Genomic DNA, 19,362 nt, shown 5'->3' with positions numbered 1-19,362 from the left:
TGATGTTCTTGTGTGGATGATGGGCACCAACTTGCTTTCCTGCTTGGCATGCGCTACAAACCCTGTCTTTCTCAAAATGAACATTTGTTAGTCCTAAAATGTGTTCTCCCTTTAGAAGTTTGTGAAGATTCTTCATCCCAACATGTGCTAGTCGGCGATGCCAGAGCCAGCCCATGTTAGTCTTAGCAATTAAGCAAGTGTCGAGTTCAGCTCTATCAAAATCTACTAAGTATAGCTGACCCTCTAACACTCCCTTAAATGCTATTGAATCATCACTTCTTCTAAAGACAGTGACACCTACATCAGTGAAAAGACAGTTGTAGCCCATTTTGCATAATTGAGATACAGAAAGCAAATTGTAATCTAATGAATCTACAAGAAAAACATTGGAAATAGAATGGTAAGGAGATATAGCTATTTTACCAAGACCTTTGACCAAACCTTGATTTCCATCCCCGAATGTGATAGCTCGTTGGGGATCTTGGTTTTTCTCGTAGGAGGAGAACATCCTTTTCTCCCCTGTCATATGGTTTGTGCATCCGTTGTCGAGTATCCAACTTGAGCCCCCGGATGCATAAACCTACAAAACAATTTTAGTTCTTGACTTTAGGTACCCAAACGGTTTTGGGTCCTTTGGCATTAGAAACAAGAACTTTGGGTACCCAAACACAAGTCTTGGAGCCCTTGTGTTTGCCCCCAACAAACTTGGCAACTACTTTGCCGGATTTGTTAGTCAAAACATAAGATGCATCAAAAGTTTTAAAAGAAAGACTATGCTCATTTGATGCATTAGGAGTTCTTTTCTTAGGCAACTTAGCACGGTTTGGTTGTCTAGAGCTAGATGTCTCACCCTTATACATAAAAGCATGGTTAGGGCTAGAGAGAGACTTCCTAGAGTGAATTCTCCTAATCTTGCTCTCGGGATAATCGGCAGGGTACAAAATGTAACCCTCGTTATCCTGAGGCATGGGAGCCTTGCCCTTTACAAAATTAGACAATCTTTTAGGAGGGGCATTAAGTTTGACATTGTCCCCCCTTTGGTAGCCAATGCCATCCTTGATGCCAGGGCGTCTCCCACTTATGAGCATACTTCTAGCAAATTTAAATTTTTCATTCTCTAAGTTATGCTCGACAATTTTAGCATCTAATTTTGCTATGTGATCATTTTGTTGTTTAATTAAAGACATGTGATCATGAATAGCATTAATATCAACATCTCTACATCTAGTACAAATAGATACATGCTCAACGATAGATGTAGAGGGTTTGCAAGATTTTAATTCTATAACCTTAGCATGTAATATGTCATTTTCACTTCTAAGGTTAGAAATAGTAACATTGCAAACATCAAAATCTTTAGCCTTAGCAAGCAATTTCTCATTTTCAATCCTAAGGCTAGCAAGAGAAATGTTCAATTCTTCAATCCTAGCAAGTAAATCATCATCATTATTTCTAGAATTGGTAATTGAAACATTACAAACATGAGAATCAACCTTAGCTAACAAATTAGCATTTTCATTTCTAAGGTTGTCTATTGTCTCATGGCAAGTGCTTAGCTCACTAGATAATTTTTCACATTTCTCAATTTCTAGAGCATAAGCATTTTTAACCTTAACATGTTTCTTATTTTCTTTAATTAGGAAGTCCTCTTGAGAATCCAAAAGGTCATCCTTTTCATGAATAGCACTAATTAATTCATTTAATTTTTCCTTTTGTTCCATGTTAAGGTTGACAAAAAGGGTACGCAAATTATCTTCCACATCACTAGCATCATCATCACTAGAGGACTCATATCTAGTGGAGGATTTAGATTTAACCTTCTTCTTTTTGCCGTCCTTTGCCATGAGGCACTTGTGGCCGACGTTGGGGAAGAGAAGACCCTTGGTGACGGCGATGTTGGCGGCGTCCTCGTCGTCGGAGGAGTCGCTAGAGCTTTCGTCGGAGTCCCACTCACGACAAACATGGGTATCGCCGCCCTTGTAGTACCTCTTCTTTTCTCTCCTCTTGCCCTTCTTGTCGTTATCCCTGTCACTGTCACTTGATAATGGACATTTAGCAATAAAGTGACCGGGCTTACCACACTTGTAGCAAACCTTCTTGGAACGGGATTTGTAATCCTTCCCCTTCCGTTGCTTGAGGATTTGGCGAAAGCTTTTGATGATTAAAGCCATCTCCTCGTTGTCGAGCTTCGAAGCGTCAATTGGTTGTCTACTTGGTGTAGACTCCTCCTTCTTCTCCTCCGTCGCCTTGAAAGCCACCGGTTGTGCTTCGGACGTGGAGGGATCATCAAGCTCGTTGATCTTCTTTGAGCCCTTGATCATACATTCAAAGCTCACAAAATTCCCGATAACTTCCTCGGGGGTCATTGATGTATATCTAGGATTACCACGAATTAATTGAACTTGAGTGGGGTTAAGGAAGATGAGTGATCTAAGAATAACCTTAACCACCTCGTGGTCATCCCATTTCTTGCTCCCGAGGTTGCGCACTTGGTTCACCAAGGTTTTGAGCCGGTTGTACATATCTTGTGGCTCCTCCCCTTGGCGAAGACGGAAGCGACCGAGCTCCCCCTCGATCGTCTCCTGCTTGGTAATCTTGGTGAGTTCATCACCCTCGTGCGCGGTCTTGAGTAGATCCCAAATCTCTTTCGCATTCTTCAACCCTTGCACCTTGTTGTATTCCTCTCTACTTAGAGAGGCGAGAAGTATGGTTGTGGCTTGGGAGTTGAAGTGCTCGATTTGGGCTACCTCATACTCATCATAGTCTTCATCCCCTACGGATGGTACCTGTGCACCAAACTCAACAACATCCCATATGCTTTTGTGGAGTGAGGTTAGATGAAATCGCATTAAATCACTCCACCTAGCGTAATCTTCACCATCAAATGTTGGTGGTTTGCCTAATGGGACGGAAAGTAAAGGTGTATGTTTAGAAATGCGAGGGTAGCGTAGGGGGATCTTACTATACTTCTTGCGCTCTTGGCGCTTAGAAGTGACGGATGCCGCGTCGGAGCCGGAGGTGGATGTCGATGAAGAATCGGTCTCGTAGTAGACCACTTTCCTCATCCTCTTTTTCTTGTCCCCACTTCGTTGCGGTTTGTGGGAGGAAGACTTCTCCTTCTTCTCTTTGTGTGAAGAAGATTTCTTCTCCTTCCCTTTGGAGGAGTCCTTCTTCTTCTCCTTCCCTTTGGAGGAGTCTTTCTTCTCCTTCCTCTTGGTGCGGGACTCTTCCAATGAAGTGCTCCCGTGGCTTGTAGTGGGCTTTTCGCCGGTCTCCATCTCCTTCTTGGCATGATCTCCCGACATCACTTCGAGCGGTTAGGCTCTAATGAAGCACCGGGCTCCGATACCAATTGATAGTCGCCTAGAGGGGGGGTGAATAGGGCGAAACTGAAATGTACAAATATAAACACAACTACAAGCCGGGTTAGCGTTAGAAATAAAAACGAGTCCGCGAGAGAGGGTGCAAAAACAAATCTCAAGCAAATAAGGAGTGTGACACAAGGATTTGTTTTACCGAGGTTCGGTTCTCGCAAACCTACTCCCCGTTGAGGTGGTCACAAAGACCGGGTCTCTTTCAACCCTTTCCCTCTCTCAAACGGTCCCTCGGACCGAATGAGCTTCTCTTCTCAAATCACTTGGGAATCAAACTTCCCGCAAGGACCACCACACAATTGGTGTCTCTTGCCTCAATTACAAGTGAGTGTTTGGTCACAAGAAAGAATGCCAAAGAAAAGAAGCGATCCAAGCGCAAGAGCTCAAATGAACACTACAAATCACTCTCTCTAGTCACTAATGCTTTGTGTGGAGTTAGGAGAGGATTTGATCTCTTTTGGTGTGCTTTGTAATGAATGCTAGCTCTTGTATAGTGGTTGGAAGCTAGAAAACTTGGATGCAATGAATGGTGGGGTGGTTGGGGTATTTATAGCCCCAACCACCAAACATGACCGTTGGTGGAGGCTGTCTGTCGTATGGTGCACCGGACAGTCCGGTGCACACCGGACATGTCCGGTGCGCCAGCCACGTCACCAATGCCGTTGGATTCCGACCGTTGGAGCTTCTGTCTTCTGGGCCCGCCTGGATGTCCGGTGCACACCGGACATGTACTGTTCAATGTCCGGTGCGCCAGTATGAGCGTGCCTGACTTCTGTGCGCTTCTGGCGCGCATTGAATGCGCCTGCAGGTGACCGTTGGCGCGAAGTAGTCGTTGCTCTGCTGGTTCACCGGACATGTCCGGTGAATTATAGCGGAGCAGCCGCTGCGTTTTCCCGAGGCTGGCGAGTTCCGGAGGCCGCTCTTCCTTGGAGCACCGGACACTGTCCGGTGTACACCGGACTGTCCGGTGAATTATAGCGGAGTGCCTCTGGAAATTCCCGAAGGTGGCAAGTTTGAGTTGGAGTCCTCTGGTGCACCGGACACTGTCCGGTGTACACCGGACAGTCCGGTGCCCCAGACCAGAGGTGCCTTCGGTTGTCCCTTTGCTCCTTTGTTGAATCCAATATTTGATCTTTTTATTGGCTAAGTGTGAACCTTTTACACCTGTATAACTTATACACTAGAGCAAACTAGTTAGTCCAATTATTTGTGTTGAGCAATTCAACCACCAAAATTATTTAGGAACTAGGTGTAAGCCTAATTCCCTTTCAGATACTATTTCCAACCTTAGAAATGAGAATGTTAAATTAATTGCTAAGGTTGAGAAATTAAATGTTTGTGATGATTCTCTTGTCAAACTTAAAAATGATAATGCTAGTTTGATTGCTAAAGTTGATAAGTTGAATGAATCACTTTCTAAGGCTAAAGATTTAAATGTTTGCAATGTTTCTATCTCCAATCTTAGAAATGAGAATGCCACCTAACATGCTAAGATTGATGAATTAAATGCTTGCAAACCCTCCACATCTAGTGTTGATCATGTTACTATTTGTACTAGATGTAGAGACATTAATGTTGATGCTATTCATTATCACCTAGCTTTAATTAAACAACAAAATGATCACATAGCTCAACTTAGTGATAAAATTAATGAGCATGAAATAGAAATGAAAAATTCAAATTTGCTAGAAGCATGCTCTATAGTGGGAGACGCCCTGGCATTAAGGATGGCATTGGCTTCCAACAGGGAGGCAATGTTAAACTTAATGCCCCTAAGAAATTGTCTAACTTTGTTAAGGGCAAAGCTCACATGGTTCAGGATAAAGAGGGCTATATTTTATATCCTGTTGGTTATCCGAACATAAGATTAGGAGAATTCATTCTAGGAAGTCTCACTCTGGCTCTCATCATACTTTTATGTATAAGAGTGAGACATCTAGTTCTAGGCAATCCACTCATATTAAATTGCCTGAAAAGAAATCTCCTATTGCATCAAATGAACCCAACATTTCATTTAAGACTTTTGATGCTTCTTATGTGCTCACTAACAAATCAGGCAAAGTAGTTGCCAAATATGTTGGTGGCAAACACAAGGGTTCAAAGACTTGTGTTTGGGTACCCAAGGTACTTGTTTCTAATGTGAAAGGACTCAAGACCATTTGAGTACCTAAGAACAAGGCCTAAACTTGTTTTGTAGGTTTATGTATCCGGGGGCTCAAGTTGGATCATTGATAGCGGGTGCACAAACCACATGACAGGGGAGAAAAGGATGTTCTCCTCCTATGAGAAAAATGAAGATCCCCAAAGAGCTATTACATTCGGGGATGGAAATAAAGGTTTGGTCAAAGTACTTGGTAAAATTGCTATATCACCTGACCACTCTATTTCCAATGTTTTTCTTGTAGATTCTTTAGATTACAATTTGCTTTCTGTTTCTCAATTATGCAAAATGGGTCACAACTGTCTTTTTACTTATATAGGTGTTACTGTCTTTAGAAGAAGTGATGATTCAGTAGCATTTAAGGGAGTATTAGAGGGTCAGCTATACTTAGTTAATTTTAATAGAGATGAACTCGATACTTGCTTAATTGCTAAGACTAATATGGGTTGGCTCTGGCATCGCCGACTAGCACATGTTGGGATGACGAATCTTCACAAACTTCTAAAGGGAGAACACATTTTGGGACTAACCAATGTTCATTTTGGGAAAGACAGGGTTTGTAGCGCATGTCAAGCAGGGAAGCAAGTTGGTGTTCATCATCCACACAAGAACATCATGACGACCGACAGGCCGCTTGAGCTACTCCACATGGATCTATTCGGCCCGATAGCTTACATAAGCATCGACGGGAGTAAGTACTGTCTAGTTATTGTGGATCATTATTCTCGCTTCACTTGGGTGTGTTTTTTGCAGGATAAATCTCAAACCCAAGAGACTTTAAAGGGATTCTTGAGACAGGCTCAAAATGAGTTCGGCTTAAGGATCAAAAAGATTAGAAGCGACAATGAGACAGAGTTCAAGAACTCTCAAATAGAAGGCTTTCTTGAGGATGAGGGCATCAAGCATGAGTTCTCTTCTCCCTACACACCACAACAAAATGGTGCAGTGGAGAGGAAGAATAGAACTATACTTGATATGGCGAGGACCATGCTTGATGAGTACAAGACTTTGGACCGGTTTTGGGCGGAAGCAATCAACACCGCTTGCTACGCCACCAACCGTCTCTACCTTCACTGAATCCTCAAGAAGACATCCTATGAACTCCTAACCTGTAAAAAGCCCAATGTTTCATATTTTAGAGTCTTTGGTAGCAAATGTTTTATTCTTGTTAAAAGAGGTAGAAAATCTAAATTTGCTCCTAAGGCTGTAGAAGGCTTTTTACTCGGTTATGACTCAAACACAAGGGCATATAGAGTATTTAACAAGTCCACTGGACTAGTTGAAGTTTCTTGTGACATTGTGTTTGATGAGACTAATGGCTCTCAAGCCGAGCAAGTTAATCTTGATGAACTAGATGATGAAGAGGCTCCATGTGTCGCGCTAAGGAACATGTCCATTGGGGATGTGTGTCCTAAGGAATCCGAAGAGCCTCCACAAGAACAAGATCAACCTTCATCTTTCATGCAAGCATCTCCACCAACTCAAGATGAGGATCAAGCTCAAGATGATGAAAATGAAGATCAAAAAGAGCCGCCTCAAGAGGAGGACAACGATCAAGGGGGAGATGCCAATGATCAAGAAAAGGAAGATGATCAGGGTCCAAGACCGCCACACCCAAGAGTCCACCAAGCGATACAACGAGATCACCCCGTGAACTCCATCCTCGGTGATATTTATAAGGGGTAACCACTTGATCTCGTGTCGCTCATTTTTTGTGAACATTACTCTTTTGTGTCTTCTATTGAGCCATACAGGGTGGAATACGCATTAAAAGATTCAGATTGGGTGTTGGCAATGCAAGAGGAACTCAACAACTTCACAAGGAATGAGGTATGGCATCTTTTTCCACGTCCTAATCAAAATGTTGTAGGAACCAAGTGAGTCTTCCCCAACAAGCAAGATGAGCATGGTGTGGTGACAAGGAACAAAGCTTGACTTGTGGCCAAGGGATATTCATAAGTCGAAGGTTTGGAATTCGGTGAAACCTATGCACCCGTAGCTAGGCTTGAGTCAATTCGTATATTACTTGCCTATGCTACTTACCATGGCTTTAAACTTTATCAAATGGACGTGAAAAGTGCCTTCCTCAATGGACCAATCAAGGAGGAGGTCTATGTTGAGCAACCTCTTGGCTTTAAAGATAGTGAGTACCCTAACCATGTGTATAAACTCTCTAAGGCGCTTTATGGGCTCAAGCAAGCCCCAAGAGCATGGTATGAATGCCTAAGAGATTTCCTTATCACTAATGGCTTCAAAGTCGGAAAAGCCGATCCTACTCTCTTTACTAAAACTATTGCAAATGATTTGTTTGTATGCCAAATTTATGTTGATGATATCATATTTGGGTCTACTAACAAATCTACTTGTGAAGAGTTTAGTAGGATCATGATTCAAAAATTCTAGATGTCAATGATAGGGAAGTTGAAGTATTTCTTAGGATTTCAATTGAAGCAACTCCAAGAGGGCACCTTCATCAGCCAAACTAAGTACATTCAAGACATACTCACCAAGTTTGGAATGAAGGATGCCAAGCCCATCAAGACACCCATGGGAACAAATGGGCATCTCGACCTCGACACGAGAGGTAAATCCGTAGATCAAAAGGTATATCGGTCGATGATAGGATCTCTACTCTATTTATGTGCATCTCGACCAGATATTATGCTTTCCGTATGCATGTGTGCAAGATTCCAAGCCGATCCTAAGGAAGTTCACCTTAGGACCGTAAAACGAATCTTGAGATATTTAGTTCATACACCTAAGTTTGGTCTTTGGTACCCCAAGGGACCCACTTTTGATTTAATAGGTTATTCAGATGCTGATTGGGCAGGGTGTAAAATTGATAGAAAGAGCACATCAGGGACTTATCAGTTCTTGGGAAGATCCTTGGTGTCTTGGGCTTCAAAGAAACAAAACTCAGTAGCTCTTTCTACCACCGAAGCCGAGTATATTGCCGCAGGCCATTGTTGCGCGCAATTGCTTTGGATGAGGCAAACCCTTAGGGACTATGGTTACAAATTAATCAAAGTCCCTCTCCTATGTGATAATGAGAGTGCAATCCGCATGGCGGATAATCCCGTTGAGCACAGCTACACTAAGCACATAGCCATTTGGTATCACTTTTTGAGGGATCACCAACAAAGGGGGATATCGAGATTGCTTATGTTAGCACCAAAGAACAATTAGCCGATATCTTTACCAAACCACTAGATGAGAAAACCTTTACCAAACTTAGGAATGAGCTAAACATTCTTGATTCTCGGAATTTTGATTGATATTTTGCACACATAGCTCAATTATATACCTTTGATCATATCTCTTTCATTTGCTATGACTAATGTGTTCTTCAAGTTTATTTTATGCTAAGTCTTAGATTGAAAGGGAAATGGAGTCTTCGGCGAAGACAAGGCTTCCACTCCATCACTCCATCGTATTATTTACCCTTCGACGTCACTCTGCATCGCTCTTCACTTTGGTATAATCCTTCACTCATATATTGTTTGCCAAAGGGGGAGAGAATTGAATATGGGCTCTAAAGACTCCGTTTTTGGCGATTAATGCCAAAGGGGGAGAGAGTATTAGCCCAAAGCAAAAGGACCGCACCACCACACCAATTTCAAAATTTTCGAAACAAGTTTAAATTTTTAAATGTTCTTCAATTGGTATCTTTGAAATTAGTATTCCTCTAAGAAATTCTATCTCAATTGGTAACTATATTAAAAGGAGGAGTTTTTCAAAAATTTGGTATCTAAAACATTTGATCATCTTTCAATTTGTAAACCCCTCTTGAACACTAAGAGGAGAATTTCATTAAGGGGGAGTTTTGTTTAGTCAAAGGAAAAACATTTGAAACAAGGGGAGAAAATTTCAAATCTTGAAAATGCTTCTCGAAATCTTATTCATATACCTTTGACTATTTGCTAAAAGACTTTGAAAAAGAATTTTCAAAAACATTTACAAAAACAAAAAAAGTGGTGCAAGCGTGGTCCAAAACATTAAAAGAAAGAAAGCAATCCATGCATATCTTATGAAAGTATAAATTGGTTTAAATCCAAGTAACCTTTGCACTTACCTTATGCAAACTAGTTCAATTCTGCACTTATATATTTGCTTTGGTTTGTGTTGGCATCAATCACCAAAATGGGGGAGATTGAAAGGGAAATAGGGTCAAACCTTTTCCTAAATGATTTTGGTGGTTGAATTGCCCAACACAAATAATTGGACTAACTAGTTTGCTCTAGAATATAAGTTCTACAGGTGCCAAAGGTTCAACACAAACCAATAAAAAAGTCCAAGATAGGGTTCAAAAAGAAAGGAGCAAAACCAACCGAAGGCTGCCCTGGTCTGGCGCACCGGACTGTCCGGTGTGCCACCGGACAGTGTCCGGTGCACCAGGGAGATCAACTCTTAACTGCTCAGCTTCGGGTTTTTTGAATGCGACTCCGCTATAATTCATCGGACTGTCCGGTGTGGCACCGGACTGTCCGGTGTGCCAAGCGGAGCAAAGGTCGCCATCGCAACGGTCGAGTTCAACGGTCGGCTAACACAGCTACAGTGCGCGGACAACGCGCGCAGAGTTAGAGTAGGCGCCAAAAGGCGCACCGGACAGTGAATAGTACCTGTTCGGTGCACCACCAGACTGTCCGGTGGCCCCATCTGTCAGAGCTCCAACGGTCGAACCCTAACGGTTGGGTGACGTGGCTGGCGCACCGGACAGTGTCTGGTGGCGCATCGGACTGTCCGGTGCGTCCATCGACAGACAGCCTCCCCAACGGCCACTTTGGTGGTTGAGGGCTATAAATACCCCCCAACCACCACACTTCAAGGCATCCAAGTTTTCAGCCATTGCATTCAATACAAGAGCTCTAGACTTCAATCCAAGACACAAACAACAGATCAAATCCTCTCCCAAGTCCGGAATCACTCCAAACAATTAGTGACTAGTGAGAGAGATATTTGTGTTCATTTGAGTTCTTGTCGCTTGGATCGCTTTACTTCTTCCCCATTTCTTGTTCTCAACACCTTTGTAATCAAAGCAAGAGACACCAAGTTGTGGTGGTCCTTGTAGGGTCTAAGTGACCCAATTGATTGAGGAGAAAAGCTCACTCGGTCTAGGTGACCGTTTGAGAGAGAGAAAGGGTTGAAAGAGACCCAGTCTTTGTGACCACCTCAACGGGGAGTAGGTTTGCAAGAACTGAACCTCGGTAAAACAAATCACCGTGTCATCCGCTTTTATTTGCTTGTGATTTGTTTTCGCCCTCTCTAACGGACTCGGTTTTATTTCTAACGCTAACCCCGGCTTGTAGTTGTGCTTAAAGTTTATAAATTTTAGATTTGCCTATTCACCCCCCTCTAGGCGACTTTCAACTAGATGTGAGTGTAAATATGCACCAACAATACACTAGAATTCTCTTGGTCAAACTACTCATCCACAACCCCTCTTTATAGTACGACTAAAATAAAATAGAAGACCTAACTCTATACCTAGTGTCCGCAACTCTTTCGACACTCGGAATACAAAGACCTTCATCTTTTGATTCGTCGTTTCCGCCGTCGCTTCAAGTTCTCATCTCGGGGATTGTTTTCACCGTTGTAGTACAACTTCCTGTAATGCGACCTAACTTATCATTGGCTCTGCAAAACACACGTTAGTCACATATAATATTACGTTATCATTAATCATTAAAACCAACCAGGGGCCTAGATGCTTTCAAAGCCCCGTTTGGTTTGGGGTGACTAAACTTTAGTCACTTTTAGTACCTAAAGAAGCAAACATGGTGACTAAAGTGTGGTGACTAAACTTAAGTTCTTTAGTCACTAAGGGGGTGACTAAAAGGGAATAAAGTAGGATTTTTACCTCATTTGCACTCTCATCTTCTTAGTGCAGCATGCATCCACTAATTAATAGGGGTAATGCAGTCATTATTCGCACCAATTAATGCTTTTTAGTCAAGTTTAGTTACTAGTTACTGGAACCAAACGAGATACTTTAGTCACTAAACTTTAGTCATTAAAATTTAGTCAGGTAACTAAGGGAACCAAACGGGGTCTTAGCTAGTTTTCCGATCGTTTCCGTATTTTTCGTTTTTAAGTCATGATGATACTGTTTTTACCGTTTTCATATAATATGAGATACATCTATCATATAATTTATTCAAGTTATATACGAATGATAAAAAAATTGTTTGTGTATTTTTATATCTAAAAAATAGGCAATATGTCACTTTATTATATATTTGTGGAAACTACAAAAAATTATCTTTTCTACTGGAGTTTATTGTTTTCGATCGTTTTCACATGACCAACAATTTCGATCCCATATTTCGACCAAGTTTTCGTTTTCGCCCCGATCAAAAAAATATGAAAAAAAAAATAATTTAACTGCTTTTCCGATCGTTTCATCCCTAGTCGTGATTTCGTTAAAATCGGAACGTAAAATTTGCATACGGTAGAACTGTGATTTTGCCGACTATGACGTTGACGATAGCGGGCACTCACATTTGTTCAACCAAACGAATGGCAGCTTAGATCGAGCCCTGCACTGAGCTGGCAAAACCGAAACTCCAGTACCACTGAACAATGACAGTCGATGAAATGGCCGCAGCAACATTTGTATCAACAACTGCATGACTTGCATTATCAGCCACAAGGGGGGCTCGCTGAGTTAACACAGTGCATTAACACATTAACAAGGGCTAAGGCGCTAAGCTGACCAAGTGAACACAACGACTGTTCTTTTGACCTCTACCAACAACTGCATGCCATGCCACACGGTCTACACATCGAACAAAACCCGTTCCCCTAACAGCAAACACTGGTCTAGTACACTGTACACCTCTGCTCTCACCACAGCAAAGGGCAAGGGCTGATTCACCACAGAAGCAGCACATCTCCCCTTACCCATATGGATGTTACCACTCACAGTTTGTTACCTCCTCTGCCTTTTTGGTTCAGCCTGCAGTTGTCAAGCAGCCACAATAGAACAAACATATATCAGCAAAATGTGATGGAAACACTTTGTGTGTGTGTGGGGGGGGGGGGGGGGGGGGGGGGGGGGGGTTAACAATGGATTAATTGTATACATGGCACTCAACTTTTGCAAGATTAGATAGCTAGTTCATTTGGATGCCACTCTATGTCATCCAAATGAACCAGCTATCTAATTTTACGAAGTGGCATCCAAATGAACTAGTTATCTAATCTTGCAAAAGTTGAGTGGCATGTCAAAGGAATAATGTCTGAATAGTGCTCCAACCAATCCATGAAATCCTAGGAATAAGCATGTATCCCCGTTCAGGTAGAAATTATGGAGTAAAGTTGAATAATGTCTGAATACATTGACTCTCATGCGGCATAGCGGCCTAGATATTTGAAACGTTTTTCTAAAAGCTGCATGCAGCTCCAATCCATGAAGGCTTAGAAACAGTGGCGAAGCCACCGCCCTGCGACCCCGAGCGGCAGATCGAGCTTGTCGGCGAAGTTCAAAAGAAAATTTTCTTTGTACCAACAAAGAACGTTATAATTTGCTAGCTAAATATTCTCTGCTACTGCTTAGAAATAAGCATACAATAACAATTATATCTGAAACGAGGTGCAGAAAAACAAAAAACATGCCAAAGAATTATGGGGCATGTTTGGCACCGCGGCATGTCAACCGTGCAGTGTGGAGTATGGCGACTGCGGCCTCCACCCCGCGGCACGGAAAACAAAGGTGCTAGTTCAATCTCACGGTGATCTTGACGCGGTAGAAAGAATCAGCGGTACCATGAGTCGTTTAGGAGTTTTCTCGATCCTCATGGTAGGGTGGCCGCAGATCCGATTTTAATCAGAAACAAACACGTCCATGAGCTTTAGAACTAAATCGCAAAACTAGAATAAACTTAAACATCAATCAAGGTACTAAAACCCATGGTTCCACTCCAAACATGGTACAAACCAAAGGTTATGTTTCAGGTGATTTCATCAAGGAAAATAGAGAAATGAAAAAAAATGCCTTCTTGAATGTTTGCTAAGTAATTACAACAGGATGAACATGAAATTGTTGGAAGACAATGCTGGCATCTCAAAGAGCACCAAAAGGTTGAACCAAATAACTTAGAGACTCAAAATATTAAGGTAAACTTGTTTGGAGAAAAGAAAATACCCAAAAATATATAAAGAACAAACAATTAACTTACCTTAGGCTCAAAATTTGGTGAAGTGGCATATGCATTTGAAAGTCTCTTTGAACCATTTTCTTTGAAACAGTCTGAGCAAACAAAGTGATCTAGCTTTTTGGCCTGTTCAATGGTCATAGCCACACAAGATGGATGGAACCTGCATATCATAGGGCATGAACGAGGTAGGGACACAGTACCATATCTTAATAGAAAAGCAATGACAGCATAAAATTTATATTCAGAAAATTGATATTTTTAGGTTTATTTGCAAGTTCCTGAGTTCTGACACCTCAAATATGCATTGAAGGAAATCCAGACAGATTTTCGATTCTAATTTGAAAAGGGTAGGTGATATGACAAGCAAGGTCAACGCATATTGCATCAATAAGATGAATGTCATGGTTTCAGAGACGAATAGGTATCAAGGTGAGTGTTGGGTTCGCATGGACATGTAGGTGGTTCCTAAGCAATAAGGCACCATTGTTGTCCAAGGTGAGCTGGGTATGCCCTAGGCGACGCCTTGGAAACCAGGATGGATGCAGACTTTGCACTTCTATAGTTCTGTTGTAACGAGCATATATGATTCTCATAAGATGACAGTTTTTTTCATTCAAATTAATGGCACTTAAACTCTTACAAAACTACTGTCAGTGAAGATTCGAAACAAATGGGATATGAACATCATGTATGAATCAATGAAACATGGAAAATTTACATGTCATAACAATTCTCTTTTTTCGAAAAACGCAGGAGAACTGCGCCTCATTATATTAAGAAGGAAAAACAGGGTCTAAGGAGACCAGGTACAATAAGACAGACTTCCTTACGGAGGCCAAACAACCAGAAAACCAAAATAATCCATCTGAGACAGCAAACTACTACTGGTGTAAACGCCCTCCGAGGCTAAACCTCAAGAAGGGGGGCAGACAGATAGGAAAGACCTTCAGCCCCAGCCATTTCCCACATCCATCTTTCCTCCAGAGCCATCCTAATGGCTAAAGACACATTAGGAATCTAGTTATCAAAGACACATCTGTTGCGGTGGTTCCAAATAACAATTCTCTTAATACAGCCTAAAGTATAGTGGTACACAATCCTGAATCCTCTAGCACCCAATTGTATACAGTGTCATGTATAGGATTATGAATTATAGATGAGATTGTGTTATCCTTCAAGATAAAAGCAAAAGTTCAACTCTAAACTGTCCTATTTGGGACCATATAGGGCGAGAGACATTTTCCCTATCTACTGTTATGAATCTAGTTCATAGGGGGATAAACAGCGCCGGGAAGATAGCCGGGCGGAGTTGGCTTGGGGGGACTAGACTATTAGAGAGATCTGAGACTAATTCTTCTTCATTGATTGATTCCTCCTTAAGGAGGTACAGCCTATCCTTATATAGATAGGAAGACTTGGCCCCCAAGTAACTAACTCAATCTTATCTAATCTAGTCCTAAGTAACTAACCTAATCTTATCTAATCTAATCCTAAGTAACTAACTCAATCTTATCTAATCTAATCTTTATCCATTAATCCTAACCCAAAGCATATCCCTATGGCCTCCATGCTCTGGGCTGCCGCCCCATGACATCTACCGCTGTTTGGATTTGAGCATCTAACAATTTGTGTAACCAACGAGCAGTTGGGCCATAAAAGTGCATTTCGGCTACCCAAACATAAACAGAGTTGTCAAGCCCATACATAGTATTTCTCACAACCCGATTGCCAGATACGCTGGTTCTCGTCGAAATTGGGAAACTAGAGAAAATGGGAAACTGGATCTCCAGTAGGTGGCCAATGGGATAGTTCAGTGTGGACAATGGAGAATGCGGCAAACGTGAAACCATAACAGGACGAGGAGAGAAATTAAGAAGAGGAAGCAAGGGTGTACCACCGGGACATGGGTCCAGGTTGTGCCAGCCCAAACCCAGTATCCAGGTCATGCTGACCGATGTCAGGATCATGGGTCAAGGTGGCTTGAATCCCGTCGGGTGAATGCTTGGCAGCCATGGAAGGTGAACTCATCACCCGTGGGTGGTGCAAAATTTGTCAAACACTATTCAGTCCACCAATGCTTTGTCAACTTGTTCAGCTTTAGATATCGATAGCGGCCTCCACTTCCAGGCATCAGGTGCTGAGATTTGTGGCAGCAGCTTCTAAGGTGGAGACACAATCATCAGTCATCACACTTGGTGTTGACGTGTTCGGAGCGGTTGTTCTCCTAATCAACCTATCATTGCTCAAGGCGGCATAAGAGTCGTCATGGGAGCGCACCAAATCGACGAAGCAACACTCCAACTTGGCACCATGCTCAGTGAAGCTCTGAGCAAGCCCATCGCACCGCAGGCTCCCTGGAATCTGGTGAATGGTAATGCAGCAGCGGGAACAGATCTAGGATCCATGAATCTGATACAAATTGTGACGGTAGCCTTCGGAAAGAAGGGGACAGAAGAGAACGACAACATAACAGTTAAATGATTATGAGTTAAACATTTCGATACAATTGTTGGAGTCTCCTACACGGCTACTTCTACTTATACTCCAGCTAAACAATCCACTGGGCTTGAAACAAGGGCACTGGGCCAGCGAAGCCTCTTGGGCTGTGAAGCAGATAAAACTGACGTGAAATTCCTGCCTTTGTACCGAAGTTCTAAATCTCCAGCTATAGTGGACGCTACAACTAGAGACCACAGCTGCACAGAACAGCGGCTGGGATAGTTGACTTTTAGCACTAATAGCCGGATTTAGTGCGCGAAATCTGCTAATCAAGATGTGATTTAGTACCGCGCTACCGCTTACATTGTTGAGACTTGCTGTTCCTCGCAGAACACCCGTCGGAACACTGCCAGCAGCAGGCTGAGACCTTCTCTACTGCCTGCCGCAGTTACAAGAGTACCTCCTTGTCGAGCATCGTCCAATTCCAGCTCTCCACCTCAGCGCACCAATAGAAGAAGCAACAGCTCCACTTGATGCCGGCTCCCCCCCCCCCTCTGCACACAGAAGCACCTAGCTCCAGTCGGCGAGGTGCCCTGACTACTGGCTGTGTGACTCTTGCCCTCTGCTCGGCGCTTTCTGGCCCACCACCTCAGTGTCCTTGAGCCCCTGTGATGTGTGCTTGAGCTCCTCCTCGATCTAGGATAGGAGCACTGAGCCCTGCTGAATCATGGCCATCTCATCCACGACACTCTCCCCAAGCGCAGCCACAAACGTGTGTGCTGTTGGGCGCAAAGTCCTCCCCAGCAGCAATGCAGCAGAAGCCGTTTTGCAGCAGAGTGAGTATTGGAAAGTTAGAGTGGCAGAGTGCAGGCAAGACAGAGTTGGGCAAGAAAACAGATAAAAGGTGTGAGCGTCAGCGAGAACTCGTGGACAAGGACTGAAGAGGTAGGTCTGGGACTCTGGGTGGTGCGTTTGGCACTGTGTTAGCAGCTCGGTGATGATGCCGCTAAACTCAATATCAGGAGATTTAAAACATGCTTTGTACAGTCACATAATAGACGGGGAACAAAGGCAAATATCAGTGAAATGTAAATTGCAAATCATTGTAACAAATGTACCAGTGCTTGCAAGCATCGCACTGCACCATGAGGTCATCGGGGTTGTACGGCATCTCACATTTGCAATACCTTGAGAGAAAATAGACAACCCAATCATCACAAGCAAGCTAAAAATGCATGCACAGTAAAAGGGACAGCCAGCAATGGAAGGGTTGAGGAGCTTCATACACTGCCACGCGGTCAGGGGTGAACGAACCGGTGGCCGCCTTGTACTCGAATCGGCAGAAGAAGTCCTCAGGCCCAACATTGTCAAGCCTGGTATAGTTCTTGAAAGAGTGGACAACACACTTCCCCTCAATTGTGTGGGCGCTCTGCAGGTCGAAATGGTCGGAGAGGAATAGCTCCTTGGCGCCGTGGAACTGCCGGCGGCCGCCCTTGGACTCCTCGGGGCGGTAGTACCACCGCACCTGCACCCGCACGCTGCCACGCCCGTCGCCCTCCATCTTCTCCACCCGCGCCACATACGGCTGGTTGTCCGAGTCCGACGCCCGCATCAGCACGCAGTCTCCCACTTCCCGGCACAGACATTTGCAGCAGCATCAGATACCTCTCACGGGGAAAACAGATACAACCAGATCGGGGATGCGGGAAATTACCATAGACGACCTTGTTGGTGCCGCCGATGGTGTACGAATCCACGTCCTTATTTCCCTGCTTCGTCTTCGCCATGACCGTGGAGCGAGGATATGGAGGGGTAGAAACCCTAGCAAGAGAAATGGGGAGCGGAGGAGAAGAGGACAAAGAATGTTTTTTCTTGCTGCCGGTGGTGGTGGTGTAGCCGTGTAGGAGAATGGTGTGTTAGGCTAGTTTCGAACCCATTTTCCCAATATTTTTTTATTTCTTAAAGAAAATTAGTTTATTTGGAAAATTAGAGTTTCCAAATTAGCACTTAAAATCGGATTTTATCACCCAAAAGTTTCAGTCCATTTCGTAATCGTTCAAATCAACGTAAATATAGAATTCGTCGAGTCAATCATGATCACGATGGAAAGAATCTATCAATTACTAGATCTTAAACTCTATGGACCTATTTATCTTCCTCCGTACGTAGTTCCATGATATTTAGATTTTTTCCATAGCCAGATTCTCTAAAAATTTTAGATTATCATAAAAGCTGGATAGAAAAAAGTTGAACCAAATAAGCAGTGAATGGTTAGTGTACAATAACATGGCATTTGGTAGAGCTCCTCAGTTTTGGTCCTAACGAGTATCACTCCTATGCAACTAAAATAACAAAAAAATGAATTGCTTCATTGTGAGAGCGGAGTGAATGAGTCGCTCTTTTGTACTAGAGAGTTAGAGCAAAAAATAATGCTTCCCACCGCTTCCAACCAGCTTCCCACTCTCCAACCCCTTAGGAATCACTTTACGGACTATTTGACAAACGATTTCCGTTAGATAGATTCATTTCTGCTAAAGAATCACTCAAAATCACTCTACTAGAGAATTAACTCTCGGAGCTAAAAATCATAGAGCAGAGCTCCGCCAAACAGGCCCTAAATCCACTCCTAATTCACTTTTTTCTTGCACGATGTAATAACAAGAGTGTTTGGCATGATTTCAGAGAAAAACTTTAGATGGTGCTAGTCAAAACTAGCCAAACACTCTAATTTCATAGTTGTAAGTTTTGAGAGATGCAGTACAAGTTTTTGGGATACTTTTTTTTACTGCTCTAAAATTCTTAAAAAGCAACATATGGAGTTTAAAGATATTTTACTCGCCATTGCTATGAGAAAACACTATAGACTCCAAAGCAGAGTTGCTTCACCTAGAGTGTTAGGACGTGTTTGGCATGGCTCAACTCCACATTAGAGCAACTCTGCTCCAAAACACCAGGAAAGAGCAGGTCTACTCCAAAGTTTTCTGAGGTGTTTGGCAAAAATGTTGCGGTCGGTTTTAGAAATGAGTTTTTTTTTAGCGAGGAGACATGTTTACCATCAGTTTAGGTGTCTATATGTTTACTATGGTGTTGGAACTCGCTAACTCGTGGTCAATCGAGCTCAAACATTAGAAAAACAGGAAGAGGTTTGATGCCTAGTTACACAGAGTATTAGGGCAATAGTAATTTTTCCCGTCCCCCGCAATGGTGCTGTACAGGGGTATTTATAGGTAAC

The 19,362-nt window shown here is 42.9% G+C and overlaps 1 protein-coding gene across 1 annotated transcript; it reads right to left on the bottom strand.

The window, feature by feature from the left end:
- Nucleotides 1-12,144: 12,144 nt before the first annotated feature.
- Nucleotides 12,145-18,024, bottom strand: LOC100286231 (uncharacterized). Its single transcript, NM_001159119.1, has 5 exons — nucleotides 17,845-18,024; nucleotides 17,417-17,759; nucleotides 17,249-17,317; nucleotides 13,713-13,851; nucleotides 12,145-12,490 (listed from the first exon to the last, which is right to left on the bottom strand). The coding sequence occupies exons 1-5, from the start codon at nucleotides 17,915-17,917 to the stop codon at nucleotides 12,464-12,466; spliced, it is 651 nt and encodes a 216-aa protein (NP_001152591.1). The 5' UTR covers nucleotides 17,918-18,024; the 3' UTR covers nucleotides 12,145-12,463.
- Between the last annotated feature and the right edge of the window lie 1,338 nt (nucleotides 18,025-19,362).

This window comes from Zea mays, chromosome 4 (assembly GCF_902167145.1).
Source record: "Zea mays cultivar B73 chromosome 4, Zm-B73-REFERENCE-NAM-5.0, whole genome shotgun sequence".
Classification (NCBI taxonomy): domain Eukaryota; kingdom Viridiplantae; phylum Streptophyta; class Magnoliopsida; order Poales; family Poaceae; genus Zea; species Zea mays.
The sequence above is the reverse complement of the archived record's forward strand: the minus strand, read 5'-3'. Positions and strand labels throughout refer to the sequence as shown.

What these genes read in the sequence shown, in the direction of transcription:
- LOC100286231 (NM_001159119.1), bottom strand. Translation starts at nt 17,917, where the DNA reads ATGGCGAAGACGAAGCAGGGAAATAAGGACGTGGATTCGTACACCATC. An exon ending in TGCGATGCTTGCAAGCACTG is followed by an intron (nt 13,852 to 17,248) that starts GTACATTTGTTA and finishes TATGATATGCAG; the next exon opens with GTTCCATCCATCTTGTGTGG. An exon ending in CACCAAATTTTGAGCCTAAG is followed by an intron (nt 12,491 to 13,712) that starts GTAAGTTAATTG and finishes TGACAACTGCAG; the next exon opens with GCTGAACCAAAAAGGCAGAG.